The sequence below is a fragment of the Bombyx mandarina genome, chromosome 23 (genome assembly GCF_030267445.1).
Source record: "Bombyx mandarina strain Sakado chromosome 23, ASM3026744v2".
In the NCBI taxonomy this organism is placed as follows: Eukaryota; Metazoa; Arthropoda; class Insecta; order Lepidoptera; family Bombycidae; genus Bombyx; species Bombyx mandarina.
Genome location: NC_143229.1, coordinates 2,787,850 through 2,805,688, shown reverse-complemented (window position 1 = coordinate 2,805,688; position 17,839 = coordinate 2,787,850). Strand labels below are relative to the sequence as shown.

The 17,839-nt window shown below is 36.7% G+C and overlaps 1 protein-coding gene across 1 annotated transcript in view; it reads right to left on the bottom strand.

Moving 5' to 3' along the window:
• mspo (M-spondin) overlaps window positions 1–17,839 on the bottom strand; it is a 71,943-nt gene that overhangs the window by 36,105 nt on the left and 17,999 nt on the right. The window contains exon 2 of the mRNA XM_028172016.2: window positions 4,322–4,598. Coding sequence (XP_028027817.1) covers window positions 4,322–4,514 — 193 coding nt within the window. The 5' untranslated portion in view covers window positions 4,515–4,598. The remainder of the gene's footprint in view (window positions 1–4,321; window positions 4,599–17,839) is intronic.

Sequence of the window (17,839 nt, the reverse complement as noted above, 5' to 3'; positions counted from 1 at the left end):
AGATTCATTCGCGAAACAATTGCTCTTGAGTTGTTAGGTCTCCTTCGGAGGCGCTCGGGCAGTTGTTAGCAAATCCCACCCCTCTTGGCTGAGCCTTTGCTCGCCCACCTGTCCTGGTGAAACTGGAAAGGCCTTCGGGCCACCAGTAAACTTTCAATCATAAAAAAAAATAAAAAAAAAAAAAAAAAAAAAAAAAAAAAAAAAAAAAAAAAAAATAAAAAAACATAACGATTGGTCCGTCTGTTGCTGGTGTGCACATCACTCCGCAGGTGCCGGCGGAAGATCAACGCCGCAGTACCGATCGTTTTGTTACTATTAGGCATTGCTGAGCCGGTAATTTTGTAAGTACTAACCTAATAATAAGCCTAATAATTTTTGATAAAAAAGATCCTATCTGGCGTCCCAGGACACCAGATAGCAACGAAGTTCCTTATTATAAAAATATAAATTTTAAGTGCTATTCGAGGTATAAAGAAAATAATTATTCGGGTATGCACTATATATTATTTATTATGATTTTCTTATTGATAAAAATAAAAATAATCGCAAGGGTCAACCACTCCGCAGTGCAATGGAGCATTCTCGCCCAGGGCGAACCGCCTGCATGATCACGGTATCCCCTACGCCAAGTAAGTATGATTTAGGAAGAGAAATACGAGAACGTCTATCAACTGCGTAACATTTCATCACCGCGATTCAGGAATTGTTGAATTTGCGTGCCGCGACATCTGTTGATAACAAACTAAATAGAAAAAATCTTACGTTACGGACGTTTTTTCCCGGTTAAGGTACCCCTCCGCATCGTCCCATAAGGAGCTTCGTTCCAAAAATATTTCGATAAATGTTTACTATTATTATTATTATGAAATCTAGTTCGTTCTTCAAAAAAAAATCTAACTTAACCACCCAAATTAATAGGTATAATATAAGGATGCTCAAAATTCTTCTCTGTCAATATCGACATTTTAATTCCCCACTCGAGTTCTTTCCTGCAACATAATAGTGTTGTCACTTAACTTGCTTCCTGCTTCTGTCGATAAGCGTCTATTTTAACGCTTTACTACTGGCAATTTGCCAGAGACGACGAGAATAGCGCCATGTCAAAATTAATTGGCGGGCGTAACTTTTATATGGTTTGATCGCGTTTAATTTTGTCTTAAATTCCACTGGTAATGTCCATTGAATTGATGTTTTTAGTTTCAGAACACGACGTCGTTTTGTATAGTTGATTTAAAAATAAACGGGGCTTTGTTAACCTTTCGTATTATTATTTTTTACGTTTTCTTCTTGATGCTAGAAGAGATCTTTTTTATAAACACTGTCTAGCCACATCTAGCAATGTCTAGACATACGTTTTTCGTGTTTTTAATCTGTGCATAGAGCTATAATAAAATTTCTACGACTTATAAAATTTCCAAATTCGCAGTTAGTCATTTTTTACGATACTAAATTGGATATTGTTGATTAGTTGAAATTATAAACCAGGTGAAGTCTGTTCCACGAGTTTCATTGCGTAGATTGATGGCTTAAGCATTCGCTTCTTGACCTAGGTAATAGATTAATAATATATGTCGGCGCAAATATGACTATTTACCTACTGATCATCAACTAATTACTCTGTGATAAGAAATTTATGTTAAACAGTTCCTTTTATTGTAATTTCAATACTTTAAAACGTGTTTGAAAAACGTGTAAACCCGCTCACGTGTTTGAAAAACGTGTAAACACGCTCACGTGTTTAAAACGTGTCAACACGCTCACGGGTACGAAGCCCCATAAATACGGCCGTGCTGTCTAGCACTGATTGATTCGTGTCCGAGCCGTTGTATACTGTACGGATATCTCTGTAACGTTGTTATGCTTCTCGTGCAATATACGAAGCTTTCGTGAAGTTCTCGTGAAGTTTTGTTTCGGAAACCCAAACATGAGTCATTCGTCAAGAAAGTGATGACCGCGACGTCAGCGGTGCTGACGTCACACTTTTTACAAACAATACGGATGTCCCTACTCCGTCATATATTATAGTAAATATTTTTGACTCCATTATTCATTATCATCATTCTATAGAATTGCACTAAAATTGATGACACAAAAAAATCGAAAGTGATTTTTAAATGTTATGGTGTGATATCAATAGATCTACTGCCTATCTTTATTTTCGGGAACGGTTAAATACTGCATATACAAATATGCATGTTTGCAAATTTTCACTAGAATTTTTACTCCTCGGGGCTCCTGTTCTTAATATCAGGATTGGAATAAAAATGTTTTCATACTTAACTACATGTACTCAATGTAGTTTTATCTCATTAATTCGATGTCAGTTGTAAAATTTCATGTAAACGGCATGTTATCTATCATGAATGTGCAATGAATAAAACAGCTGCGTTTATTACAATGCAAAGTCAATAGCGGTCACAGTTGCATTCGTTTTATCGGAATGGTTGAGTGCGTGATTCATAGCGACACTGACAATGTGTTTAATTATAATTATTCCGATTTGACGTCTACAAGCCAGTCGCCGGATAGCTTGCATACCTTAATATTAAACAAGGAGTTTGATATTTCATTTAAAAACAACCTGCATGTTTGTGGGAATGTGTTGATTTTTGACCTTAAAGATATTTTGTGTAATAACCTCAATTCCATTATTCGAAACACCAATCGCGTGAGTTTTGCGATAGTATTTTGGAATAGTAGACTATAGACACCTTGGTCCAGAGCCGAGATTTGAGATCTTCATTCTGGTCGTAGCTATGGGCACATTCAATGGTCAATCCCCGAAATGAGTAACAAATACGTTCTACTTTGATGACGCAATTATCATCAAAACTTAAAGAAAACTTAACTTTTAACTCCGATTGGAAGTTTTGTGAGAATTTAAATTAGTGTTCTTTTTAATTTGTTCATTGATGAATATTTGTGAAATTGCTAACGTAGGTTTAAAATTTATTTGTCTGATTTTTGTTTTCAATTTTATCTGATTATGGGAAGACCTTTTAAATATATTTCAGATGCAAAAGAAGTAGGATATATTTATATACTTTAAACACTATCCATTGAATAATTAGCTAGTCCCCCCGTCTTCAATACCCTCACCAATTTAGCCTAGTTTTCGCTTTTTAAATATATTTGCCGTCTGCCTTCACAAAACTCTATGAAGTCTTCGAAATGTAGGAAATAGTAAAAAAAATAATATAATAAACGGGAGACTGAATCGTAAAAATAGTGTTAATTATGCGTAGACATAGCTCGCGAAAGCCGAAGAAAGCACTTAATAATTTATTGGTTTTGTGACGTGTGTAGAAGAAGTTAATTATAAATGTTACTAAGGAGACATGACCACTTCGATAAAGCGGCACGACACGAGAACCCCTTATCGTGGTCGCCGGTAACTACATTCCCGATCCTGTGGACAGAATGGAGAACAGTCAACGTCGCCCCAAACACGTCATTTTGGATCCTCCCGATCCACTAACGGTTCTTTTAGGTACCTCAAGCACCGGTCATCGTTCTCGTCGAACCCGTCCCTTGCGCCGAAGGGCTCGACGAGTAAATCAACCCTCAGACACAGCCCACTGAGTTTCTCGCCGGATCTTCTCAGGGGGTCGCGTTTCCGATCCAGTGGTAGATTCTGCGAAGCACAGCTCTTGCTAGGGTTCGTGTTAGCAACGTCATCAGGTTTGAGCCCCGTGAGCTCATTTACTAGTTAAGGCGACGCTGATATAGCCTCTCAAGGTTATCAGCTTAGGTAGGGAAAAAAAAGTGACATGAGAACTCGACCTTGAAGTCTGCAAGGTACTAAGAATGCTTTCACAACTTTGTCAATAGTAATATTTCTCGCTTTACAATTCTAATGAACTTCACATTGCTATCTTGGATACGCGTTGTCAAGATTAGAATATGAGTTGTGAAGTCGTTAATTTTTCGCGCCCGTCTTTATTTAGGTTCAAATAAATATGGACGCAAATTCTAATATTTATTTCATTTAGGTACAAAATTACCCAATTAAAATTTTGAAGTGGTTATTAATATCTATACTAATATTATAAAGCTGAAGAGTTTGTTTGTTTGAACGCACTAATCTCAGGAACTACTGACTACTACTATTATTCAAAAATATTTTCACTTTCTACGTAAGTGGAGAGGCGGGTAAAATTTAGCGTTATGTAAGTAATTATCAAAGTAATTATTCCACGCGGACGAAGTCGCGGGCAAAAGCTATCGTCAAATAAATCTAGTCTTATTTTTAAAATAAATCTTTATGAATGGACTTTATAAATTATGATACTAAAAATTTTATAAATCTTATTGTGCTTACCGTAAATTTTCGACCACTGAGCCGGTGGTCTCCACTCTGGGTAATGTTTCGGGAATTTCTCTCTCGTCCAATACGTGTGCAGCACCATTTTATACACTGTCATTTTATCTGGATTACAAGCGTCCGTGTCACTGGGAGACAGCGCGGCCGCGGCAAACGCGGGCAGCAATAGCGCGAATATAAACGTCGCCATTTTATCGATAAATGATCTATCGACACTGTCACAGCACTATTTCTGTGTTCTCATTATGTCGCTGTCACAACATTTCACTTGTACCTGAAACGAGAAATGTATGTTTTAATTAGACGCACTATGTAAAATTACCGTTGATTAGAAAAGGAAAAAATATTTGGAACTATTCAGTAATTACTTTTTAGTATTTTCATTGGTTTTTGCATGTCGTATATTCAACATTGGTTTATCAGTCGAAAACTACGGGATCTCACGGACTTTACCTCAAATTACAATAACTTTCTATTTAGTACTATTTCTATAATTTCATATTTTTTTCAAAGCACCCGACCATTTTTCCGAATTCGATTTCATTAAAAACCTCCTTCTTCTTCATCATTCGATCACTGTTGAGGATCGCGACTACCTGTGACGTTCCTCTACAGTGTTCGATCATGGGTGGCATGAACCTCATGGTATAAATATAGACTACCACCAAGTGCTTCGTTTACCAGATCTGACCATCTGGCTGGTGTTATGCCCACGGCGCGCTAGCCCTCTATGCGACCCGCAATTATGAGCTTCTCTAATTCATGTCTGGGAGACCGCATGATGTGTCCGAAGAAGCTCATAAAACGTTCCCGGCAGATGGAAGAGAGCCTTTTTCGGATGGATAGCTCCCTTAGAATGGACTCGTTAGTTCTCATGGCAGTCCACGGTATTCGTAGCAACCTAACCTTAAAAACCTTATTGCGAGTTTAAAAAAAAACAGTTCAATCTTGCTCAAGTGATGCGCATATTCTGTGTAGTAGTGCTCTTGCTAGGGCTAGTGTTAGCAACGTCCACAGGTTAGAGCCCCGTGAGCTCACCTACTCGCCTGGTTACGCTGATATAACCCTCTAGGTTACCAGTTTGGGCAAGAAAAAAAAAAAGATTCGCCTACCAACGGACCATATCTAATTATCATTCGCATAGAAGGCATATTATTACAATCGCACAAATAAAAGTTTTATTAAAAGAAAAAAAAAACGAGTTTCCTGTTCGGTCCCATTACAAATGTTTTCGAACTAATCCTATCAAAATAGTTGCTTCGCTTTTCAACTAAAGTTGTTGACCGGAAAAAAAGACTTGTTCATAACTTGAATAAAAAAAAATACATAAATAAAATCGACTTGAACTCATTTGACAGTGGAAAAACATGACTATTGGGTCGGAAACTCGGTCAGCGACCATCGAAATAATGTAAAGATACATTTTCCACGCCACTTGTCTGTCCTGAATAATTTATGTGAAGCTAAAGACTTTTGGGATATAGAATGGTTTTTGGCTGTGTCTGTTTTTATTTTTATTTCTCTGTCTATCGCGCGGACTACCTATCTTACAGTTAACCTGATACAAAGTGATTATCGCTTATTACTTATTATTATTATTATTATGACGTGGAAAGGAAGAAAATAGACGCTCTGGAAATGTGGTGCTGGAGAAGAATGCTTGGAGTTTCGTGGACCGACTTTCGTACAAATGTCTCGATACTTCAGGAGCTCGGCATCAAGCAGCGTCTATTTGCTATAGTACAGTCTCGAATAGTGAATTTCTTCGGACACGTTTCGCGACGAGATGGCCGGTCCATGGAACGCCTCGTTGTACAGGGAAGCGTTGATGGTACAAGACCGCGCGGGAGGCCACCAATGCGGTGGACCGACCAAATTAAAACTGCAGTAGGAGGTCCTCTAAATGAATGCAGTAGAACGGCCTCGAGCAGGGAGAGATGGCGCGAAATCGTGAGACGCATCAAGTCTGCCCCTTCCAACACTACATGACGATCACGACCACTCTGTCAAGAGTGACACGACTGAGAAGAAGAAGAAATAGCAACGAGAATAACACTCATTCATTTGCATTGTACATGTAATGCCTGAGATTCAATAAATAAAAAAATAACGAATACGAATATAAAAAAAATAACGAAAAGTATGACAGTAACTCAGTAGGGGTAAGAGATCTGATATTTCGAGACAAATATTTGAACTTAAAGCTCCGTTATCAAAATAGAACGAAGTCGATGACCCTGTGTAGCTGTTCTCATGTGACGAGAAACATCATTTTAATTTGATTAATCACATCCGAAAACAATTTTTTTATATTTTGTTAATGGAACCGTAACATCGGATAAATTATATTTATCGATTCTTTATTACTGCATTAAGTGCTGACCCCAACATAAGTATGTAATTCATATGTATTCATATGTAATAATAGCGACTCGCCCTTGCTTCGCTTCGGAAACATTACATTTTATTAATGATAGCTGAGTCCCGCGATGTTACCGTCGGTTAGTATCGTACCGCGGGCGACGCCACGGGGCGAAGCTAGACTAAAAAAGGTAGCCTAAGTTACTCCTTATATTATAAGCTACCTATCAGTGAATGTCTCGTCAAAATCGGTCCAGTCGTTCCAAAGATTGGCCGGAACAAACAGACAGACAGACAGACAAAAATTGTAACAAATGCTATTTTGGTGTCTGTACCGTATATATATTCATATGCATGTAGTAAAAAGCGGTTATTTCAATATTACAAACAGACCTTCCAATTTTATTTATATGTATAGATGACATATTAAATTGTCCCCTATGTTCTACTCGCATTAAATATGTAACTGATAAAGAATGAAATGCGTTGCAATTTATCCGGATAAAGAGTCGCTTATGTTATTTTTCGATCCACAAACTATTAGCAGAATTAATTAGTAGATCCTTTAGTATGTCCCGAACCCTTAGCAGTTTAGATGTTACGTACTTAAACGAAATAGATAGAAAAAGAGGAAAATATTTATTCACCCCCATATACACAGTCCACTGAGTTTCTCGCCCGATCTTCACAGTGGGTCGAGGTTCCGATCCCGTAATAGGTTCTGCGAAGCACTACTCTGCTCTGGTCTTGAATTAAAAATAGTGTAAGAAAAAATTATTTTATTGTAAAAAAAGCGTTATGTGCTTTTCAGGATATTATCAAAATAACCCTTCTACTCATATCTGCTCCTAAAATATTTATAAGTACTGATACCATGCACCCATCGCTTTTTTTACAATAATATCATTTTTTCTTACACTATTTTTAATTCAAATTTATTAAAATTTATTTTCTATTTTTAGTTGGATTTTCTATAAAAGCGTATTTTGTTAGTTTTTTAAACTACTATTTATTTTTCTATTTTTTAGTTGAATTTCAATTTTTTCAATTTTTTTTTATATTGAATTGTCATCGGTCCTTAATAAGTATACCAAATTCGAGCTAATCCGACGTTTTGAAGGGGGTCAAAATCATGTTCAAAGATTCCGTTACATACTAACATATATACGTCCGAAGTTAATAAAAGCGTAATAAAAAAATAAAAAAAATAGTTTATTCACCGCTGAAACAGACGGAAGATTTTGGCTATAGAAGATTTTTTCTATAGCAATGAAAAGCTTGTAGAGCCACTTGATGCTATTTTGAAATTCGTATCTTAAATAAATAAAACAATACGCGTACTCACATTGAGCGATTTGCTTATGCCGAAGCGAAATCCCTTAGGGCGTTACCATTTTCTAACGAAATACGTAGCTAACACGAGCTTACGGACGGTAAATGTATTTAAATAAAACGAATATATAAATAAATAAATAAAACATCACAATGTTTTCGGACGCCACGAAAACCACCGGATATCCGGGTCAGCGAACGGACAGCCGGGTGTAGTAAAGGACTGAACCGGTTAAATACTATTGCAATAACGTTGACACATCGGTTGGCTCGGAAACCGATATCTAACTGTCGAAAATAAATAATGAACAAAGAGTAAGAAATTTTACTACAGGAAGAGGATAGAATATGAAGTTGTCATCAAGCGTGTGTGTCATCAAGAAGTGTGTTAAGCGATGCGACCAAACAGCTGTAGAAATTCCTCAGACAGTTACCAATATTTTTCAAAGGAAACACGAGTAAGGCTTGTTGGAAAATAACTAATATAAAATTTATAATGTTAAAGTTAAGATATTTTTTTTATTGCCAAATAGCAACACTGTTAGGTGGCAGCAATGGCAGTAGTGGGGATGGGACATATTAAAAAAGGTGGTAGTCTGAAAAAACGGCAGGAAGAAGCGGTGTATTCTGTGGTGAGCACATAAAGAGTGTAGGTGCACGTGGAGTTACAAATAAAACAAAACAGAATCAAATGAACTACTTAATGCAATCTGTGTATTTATATAACATTATGTAATACAAATCAAATCCGCTAAATTTATAAATTTGCATAAATCACTAGCTATGAAAACGTATTGTTAAGGCGTGCTGTTTCTGCTGCTGCTTCTTTGGGCCGCGAAGCAGTGATGCGCTTTGGTTGAAATATACAATTGGGTTTCTTTGCAGCAAGGACAGCGAAAAAGTTAATCCTCCATCGTGGAAATTGCTTAGTGGACGGTATGACGTATGTAAGTTCGTACAGACATGAACGTTCTATCTCTTTCTGACACGAATAACTAATCTTCTGAACAAAAAGAAATAGACACGGAATTTGGACGATCTGGTATTCAATCGAAACGAAACCATCTTATGCGCTGCAGTTTTGAGAATTCATTTTGAATTCTATACCCTTGAAATAGAGACTATTGTACCCTTCTAACGGATGAATGTCTCGCGATTTTTCCGTAAAAGAGTATTGAAATAATTTTAGTTCTTTGACCTTTCATTTCTTAGAACATGGTTTAATTTTGTTTGCTCTAGCATTAAACGTAATATATGTACATTTTTCTAGGTCATTCTATTCCAGACCATTAACTATCACGAATGGTCAACATGGGAATGCTTTCATATAATTAACCTATTTTATCTCTGCGACGGCTTTCCTCCGGTTTGTTTTTATTTAAATCTATTTTGCTCATATTATTCTCAACTTAGACTTTTAGATTTATTTGCAGTGTCCTATGTTTATTTTTTTTATAGAAAGCCTTTCGATATAACAGTACACACTGACAATGCAGCGCTTATATAAAAAAATAGTTATTTTTATTGCAATCCTGTAGTTTGAACCAACAAATATCTTCTGAATTAAGATCTCGTCATGCATACGTCATCTCATCTAATCTTGAGAATGGCCATGATATTCTTAAGATTAGCACTGGTAGGTACCACCACCCCGCCTATTTCTGCCGTGAAGCAGTAATGCGTTTCGGTTTGAAGGGTGGGGCAGCCGTTGTAATTATACTGAGACCTTAGAACTGATATCTCAAGGTGGGTGGCGCATTTACGGCGTAGATGTCTATGGGCTCCAGTAACCACTTAACACCAGGTGGGCTGTGAGCACGTCCATCCTTATAAGCAAAAAAAAAAAGCAGTAATGCGTTTCAGTTTGAAGAGTAGAGCAACTGTTGTGCTGCAAAAACAAGTGCTAGTGCCGAGATACTAGTTTATATTAATACCTAAAAATATGGATAATGTCACAAATGTCACCACTTATCTTGTGACATATGCCGAAGTCGGAATTGTATTGTTTAACCCTTAGAACGAAAACCGTCTGTAGATCGACTCTGTATTAATGCGTAGAAAGTGTAGAGCGTCGGAATATCGATTATTAGTGCAGTTTGATTATAGATATTAGGTATCGAACTGTACGGAGGTGTCTTAGCGTGCACAAATATGCGTTTTAATAAACCTTTATAAATAATAATTTAAAATAATTTTGCTGTAAATTTAGCATTATTTTTTTTATTGCTTAGATGGGTGGATGAGCTCACGGCCCACCTAATGTTAAATAGTTACCGGAGCCCATAGACATCTACAACATAAATGCCGCCAACCACCTTGAGATATGAGTTCTAAGATGTCATACAGTACAACGGCTGCCCCACCCTTCAAACCGAAGCGCATTACTGCCTCACGGCAAAAATAGGCTTACCGTGCGGACTCATAAGACGTCCTACCAGTAAAAAAACTTTTAGCAATCTGTGCTAAAGATATGAAAATAAGCTTAGCACTAAAAAGGTTAGGCTCTGTCCCACTGCCCTAAAGAGCGCATGGGTGCAGGACGATTGAAATAGGCTGGTTGGTGGAACGTACCTGTCCACAATTATAATATGTCTAATCGACATAATAAGCTCTTGTATTTAGCTCGATACTGGTGGTAGGACCTCTTGTGAGTCCGCACGGGGAGGTACCACCACCCTGCCTATTTCTGCCGTGAAGCAGTAATGCGTTTCGGTTTGAAGGGTGGGGCAGCCGTTGTAACTATAATTGAGACCTTAGAACTTATATCTCAAGGTGGGTGGCTCATTTACGTTGTAGATGTCTATGGGCTCCAGTAACCACTTAACACCAGGTGGGCTGTGAGCTCGTCCACTCATCTAAGCAAAAGCTTTTCTATCATAATGCTTTGCAATGTCTTTCTATGTACAAGCTTTAGTATTAAAATATCTTAATTCACAATTTGTATGTTAAAAGGTTAAATGTCCGAGAACAGTCTCCGCGCTTCAAGCCCTATTAACATAATGAAGCTGTTTGGTATAAACTTTTAAGGGCCGAACTTTAGGGCAGACCTAAGACAACACGGCGTCTTTGTCCTCAGAAATTGTACATTCTCGAAGCGGTGAAGTCGCCGAGCTCAATAGTTAACTTTTGTTGTTTTAGTGTTTACGTTAAATACGGCTTGGCTTACTGTAACAACTATAGTCCAGTCATTTAAGCTTAAATTAGGTAAGAATCTTGGAATTCGAGAAACCCTGCTGTAAGTCTGGAAATACTTGTATACCCTTCAAGTTGACACCCTAAAAGTTGTCTCAAAACCTACATATGGTAGAGTGTACGCAACTAAACCGATTTTTGTGACCTTTGACCTTGAAATTTAACTAGATGATAACGCCATCTTGTTATGTCTTTAAAGCGGTTAGTTGCCCTCAATTAAGAAAAATAGTATTATTATTCGCCAATAGATGTCGGGAAGAGTTGATTATTGAAAACACGAATAAAACAACATTTTCTGAAAATAAATCGTAGCTAGATCGATTTATCGCCCCCGAAATCCCCTATATACTAAATTTTATGAAAATCGTTGGAGCCGTTTCCGAGAATCAGATTGTATAGGTATAGGTATATTTATATACAAGAATTGCTCGTTTAAAGGTATAAAATAGTTGCGTACATCTTACCATATATAGGTTTTGAGACAACTTTTAGGGTGTCAATATACAAGTATTTAAAGACTTACAGCTGGATATCTCAAATTCCGAGGTGAACTTACTATAATGACTGTACTAATAGTGCTTTAAAATATTTAAAGGCACTTCCGTGGCGACTTTCGCGCTCGACAATGAAAAAAAACTGGAGTTTTTTGAAGATTTTAAATCGTGAAACGAAAATAACAATAGTGATTTTAGTCGCTTTTGTTTTATTTTAAACGCATTTATGATGCATTAAACGGTAAATATATACGTTTTCGTTCTAAGAAAAACAATAAATGTTTCTAAATAAATTATATTCGAATTTCGACTACTGCGGAACCACTAGTTTATTTAAAGACTAGCGACCCGCCCTCGCTTCGCTTCGGAAATATTAAATTTTATTATTGATAGCTGAGCCCCGCGATGTTACCTACGCGCGGTTATTGTCGTACCGCGAGTGACGCCGCGGGGCGAAGCTAGTCTTAAAAGATAGAACGAAGTCGATGACCCTGTGTAGCTGTTCTCATGTGACGAGAAACATCATTATAATTTGATTAATCACATCCGAAAACAATTTTTTTATATTTTATTAATGGAACCATAACATCGAATGAATTCAATTTATCGATTCGTTATTACTGCATTAAGTGCTGACCCCAACTTATGAGTATGTAATTTATATGTATTATCATAATAATATGTATTCATATGTAATAATAGCGACTCGCCCTCGCTTCGCTTCGGAAACATTACATTTTATTATTGATAGCTGAGTCCCGCGGTGCTACCCGCTGTTATTGTCGTACCGCGAGTGACGCCGCGGCGCAAAGCTAGTCTTAAAAAAGTAGCCTAAGTTATTCCTTATATCATTAGCTACCTATCAGTGAAAGTTTCGTCAAAATCGGTCCAGTCGTTTCAGATATTAGCCGGAACAAACAGACAGACAGAGAGACAGACAAAAATTGTATTTTTTTTATTTTGGTGTATGTACCGTATACATATTCAAATGCATGTAGTCAAAAGCAATTATTTCAATATTACAAACAGACACTTCAATTTTATTTATATGTATAGATGTAAATGGAATTTGTTAAATTGAACAGCTTCTCAGCTGTGTCCGCTGTGTTCGTCAATATCCACCCGCCCGATCAGATAAACATCAAAACAAACATAGGGTTGACGTTCAATATTTACGTTAACCTGTGATCCGGTTTCGGTGCTCCATACATCACGTATAATTTCGACGTCGCATTCAAAACACAGCAGCCTGCGAAGATCGGCCATAAAGCAATAACATAATCGAATTATCGGGCCGCTGAGAGACTCCATTCAAAAACAAAAGGGGGAAAGTTTATTCCGACAGTTTGCGAGTTGTTTACCGAGGGGAAATATAGGCGACGCTCCTACCTACTTAGCGCTGACCTTTCCACGTCAGCTTGGAAGAGGCCAGGAATTACGTAGTTCAACTTTACGGTAAGCTTTCGAAAGCATATTTTACTAATGTTTGTCCTTTTTAGTTTAGAGTTATAAACAAGACGACTCTGAGTTTTCATTAAAAATAGATTGCCTTTTATTATCATAACTAGCGACCCACCCTCGCTTCGCTTCGGAAACTGTAATTTATTATTGATTTCTCCACTATTTAATGGATGCTATTATACATATAAACCTTCCTCTTCAATCACTCTATCTATTAAAAAAACCGCATCAAAATCCGTTCTGTAGTTTTAAAGATTTAAGCATACATAGGGATATAGGGACAGAGAAAGCGACTTTGTTTTATACTATGTAGTGAAAATAAGCGCTGATCAACATATTAATACTCATTAGTATTTAAAAATGTACAACTAAGCATTATTATTAATTTACTAAGCATAATTAGTAGCGTAAAATGTATTTTAAAATGTTAATTATTCATTAACCCTTTGACTGCTGTGTAGGTCACCGGTGCCCTGCGCGGCGTACTGAAGTAATTATGTATATTTCTATTACTAAACGCCTGAATTGCCTATCTTTGCCTTCTATTGTTTGTTATTGTATGTTTTAGTCTTAGGTCTCTTAGAAATAGATTCATTCGCACTATTGTTACGCCGGTAAGAGTGACGCCATCTACCATCGAAAAGGAAAAACGAAAGAACTAGTGAAATCGAGAACGCTCGAGAAGTACAACGCTATCTATTGTCAAGTGGCGAAAACACATATCGAAACTACTCGACCTGTCAGGAATGTTCTCGATGAGCTAATACGAGATAATACGAAGGCAGCTAGCAATCGGATCTACTCGAAGCGAAACAGCGAATGAATCACCTGAAGCGAAGCGGAGGAAGCGAATTACGAATTGTAAAGTGTTCTGTAAGTGTTCGAAGTGTTAAATATAGGTTAAATTTGCACTTCGGTAGAAGTTTTATTTATTCTAAGCCCCAGCGCGTAACAGTATCTTCGGATTTGTCTTTCGCTGAGTCGATTAGATATTCCGGCGCCTTAGTAAGAGAGAAATCGATATAATTATTTCAGTGCGTCACGTAGGACACCGGTGACTTACGTATCAATCTAAGGGTTAAAATACAGTAAGCCAATGAAATGTTGTTCAGCTACTAAAGCGATCAGTCGTCGGTAATACGAAGAACGAATCACAACACAAATACTTAGTAGTATCGGTACTATAATATCAAATAGGTACTATTATATTATCAAATACAACACGTGCGTATTTTTTTTGTAACAGGTAGACGTTTCTCAGGCAACGTTTCGGCGATACGCGCGCCAGGAATACTCCTGAAATAGGTCGTCGAACGATGACAACTGGAATGGGACGCGGCTAAATATATTCGTCATTGGTGAGTCAATAATCGAGACGAAACACTGATTCAATGAGTCGGGCGGAGTGGATGCGTTTGACGGAAGTGAGATTTCGTTACGGATTGTATTACGTAAATTCGAGTACGCTGTTTATGTGGAAGTGATATTTAAGTGAATAAAAACTTAACATGGATGTTTTTTTGTTTGGTTAGCATTGGATAAACGTATAGGACCATCTAATTATTGATCAAAAGTAATCAAAGGCAGAATGTGAGCAACGAGTACTATGATTTTGCCTAGTTATAAATTAAAATGGGCCAAAGATGTGTTTCTTAAGACCACAAAATAACTCGCTGGGTAATTTCCGCAATTTTGCGCCCAAACTCAGTTTTATTGAAACATAATCATGGTTTCGTTCGCATTATGATATATGTTAGTTAATTCAAGAATATAGACTCTTTCACCTATCTATTAAAAAGAAAAATTACTAAAAATGTCTTCAATATACAATATACAGCGTTTAGCTGCTGAGCAAAAATAGTTTTTACTAAAAGGTCCGAAAGAATAAAATTGTATGAACTGTTTACTTTACTATTATTGCTGAAGTTTCTGTATCTGTACGAAATGGCTCCGTGACTCATCTACTATGCGTGTTTACAATTTTTTTCTGTAGAAAAAACATAGTGTACTCATTCTGAACTAAAAGCTCTTCAATCGTTCTAAAAACAAAATATATGGTGCTTTTCTTGTAACGATATACACGCATGAGATAAAGGCCAGGAAACTAAATAATGACGCTAGCTAGCCAACATTTTTATACCAACTATCTTTACTATCAACATGTGTCGTTTGCTTTTCTTTTTTTTATGCCTAGATGAGTGGACGAGCTCACGGCCCACCTGGTGTTAAGTGGTTACTGGAGGCCATACATCTACAAAGTAAATGCGCCACCCACCTTGAGATATCAGTTCTAAGGTCTCAGTATAGTTACAACGGCTGCCCCGCCCTTCAAACCGAAACGCATTACTGCTTCATGGTAGAATTAGGCAGGATGGTGGCGCCTACCGTGCGGACTCACAAGAGGTCCTACCACAAGTAGTTACGCAAGCTATAATTTTGCGGGTTTGATTTTTATTACACGATGTTATTCCTTCACCGTGAATGTCAATCGTGAACATTTGTTAAATACGTATTTCATTAGAAAAAATTGTATCAGCCTGCGGGATTCGAACACGGGTGCATCGCTTAACACGAATGCACTGGACGTCTTATGCTTTAGGCCACGACGACTTAAACTTGCGACTTAGCGACTTAAATTACTGACCACAAGAATAAAGCCTTCTAAAATTACGAAAATTCGTTTTGTGGTAACAAACGTTTACAAAAAATTTACGAGTCAAACAAAATACAGACATACTAAGTAGTGCTTTAGTCTCTGATGACCGCACCCTTCATTAGCGTTTGTCACTCTTGAAATCCGAAGTCTATGAGATCTTTTCTAGCTTCATCGAGCCAGCGATTTCGGTTCGGTTTAAGCATTTGTATATATATTAGTACATTGTACTCTCTTCTCGACACGGTCGTGACGTGTCTTTCTTAAATGGCCGTGCATGCCCAATCGATAGATTGTCACCAGTTGATGGAGATATGTAGAAGTCTATATTTGATTCTCCGCTAAGGAAAGCGATGGGAAGATAAGATAACGTTAAGAAAGATATTAGAAGTTAGAAAAAGAAGTAGAAGTTAAAGATATTGGAAGAAACCTATTCTAAGAGGCATTCTGAATTGTGAGATATTCTGTAAATACTTACAACAATTAAACCAACTATCCCAAAATATTGATATTCTTCCCTTCGACAAAAGTTAATCGATCTGCCGATTTCTCCTCTACTTTAATATATGCAGTGTTAAAAAGATATAGATCCAAAAGATATTGGAAAACCATACGCCAATTTTCACTTATGTACGAGTATTTTCTGCAGGAACTATTGCTGTCTCTGTCGTTTTGTGGGACTTTGAAGAGAAAGATAGCAATAGTTTTTGTAAAATCTAATCTTAAAAATTCTTGACATCTAGGTACCTTTTTTATCAATTTATTTATTGTCAGTCTGTAGCCACTGCAATTACCAATCTTACTTGGACCTGAATTCCAACGGTATCAGTACTGAACATATATCTTAATAAAACATTATTTGTTAATATCATATTTTCACAATTACTGGCTCTTAGCATGCTTATTAAAAATAACCACTTCAAATACTGAAATAGTTTTATGCCAGTGTGTCATAAGCGTACAAGGCCGGTTGTACGTTGTAGTGTTAGGAGAACACAAACATTTCTGTGAAAAACCTAGTAGGTATCTTAAATGTGACTCTTCTTCTGTCATATCTTCTATTTTCATAATGTAATCGATGCACGTGTTCATTAGAACAAAATCGAACATTTCGAATAAAATAAAAATGGATTGCTGTTCGTTAGTCTCGCTAAAACTCGCGAACGGCTAGACGGATTTGGCTAATTTCGATCTTGAATTATTTCTGGAAGTCCAGAGAAGGTTTAACAGGTAGATAAATATGAAAATGCTCGGAATTAAATAAAAATAACAATTTCGTCTTTCCTTTGATGTGTCCCCCGTCGGACGGGTTCCTTTTGTATGTTTTAAGTTTATTTTATACAAAAGCTTAGGTCTTTTGTTTATCGATTGAGGCACTACGAAGTCTGCCGGGTCAGCTAGTTTCGAATAAAAAGTTTTAATCAAGACTTACACTGCACTATATCTTCTACTTTTTTTTCTACTAAATGAATATTATGGAGTAGAGTATAGGAGTAGTACTATGTATGTATTATATTGATCAAATATAGATTTTTTTTGGAACTAAATGGTACTAAATTATTTATTTTTCCTCAATCAGTCATGCTGTTTTATAAGACTTATTTGAAATTATATTTTTATGATCTCACATTCAATTATATAAATAGACAATTTTTTTTATTGCTTAGATGGTTGGACGAGCTCACAGCCCACCTGGTGTTAAGTGGTTACTGGAGCCCATAGACATCTACAACGTAAATTCCGCCACCCACCTTGAGATATAAGTTCTAAGGTATCATCAGTATTTTTTTTTTTTATTGCTTAGATGGATGGACGAGCTCACAGCCCAGTTACAAGTTCTATTAAAATTTAATTAATATTGTGCTTTTGCATGTACTAAATTATAATATATTTATATACTACATTTTATATAATAATAAATAGCCAAATAATTTGGTTTTCAGCCAAAATTCATTCAGTACAGTGGAAATTAAACGATTTTATGTTTTAAATTTTCGAGAATAATAATTATGGCGATATTTC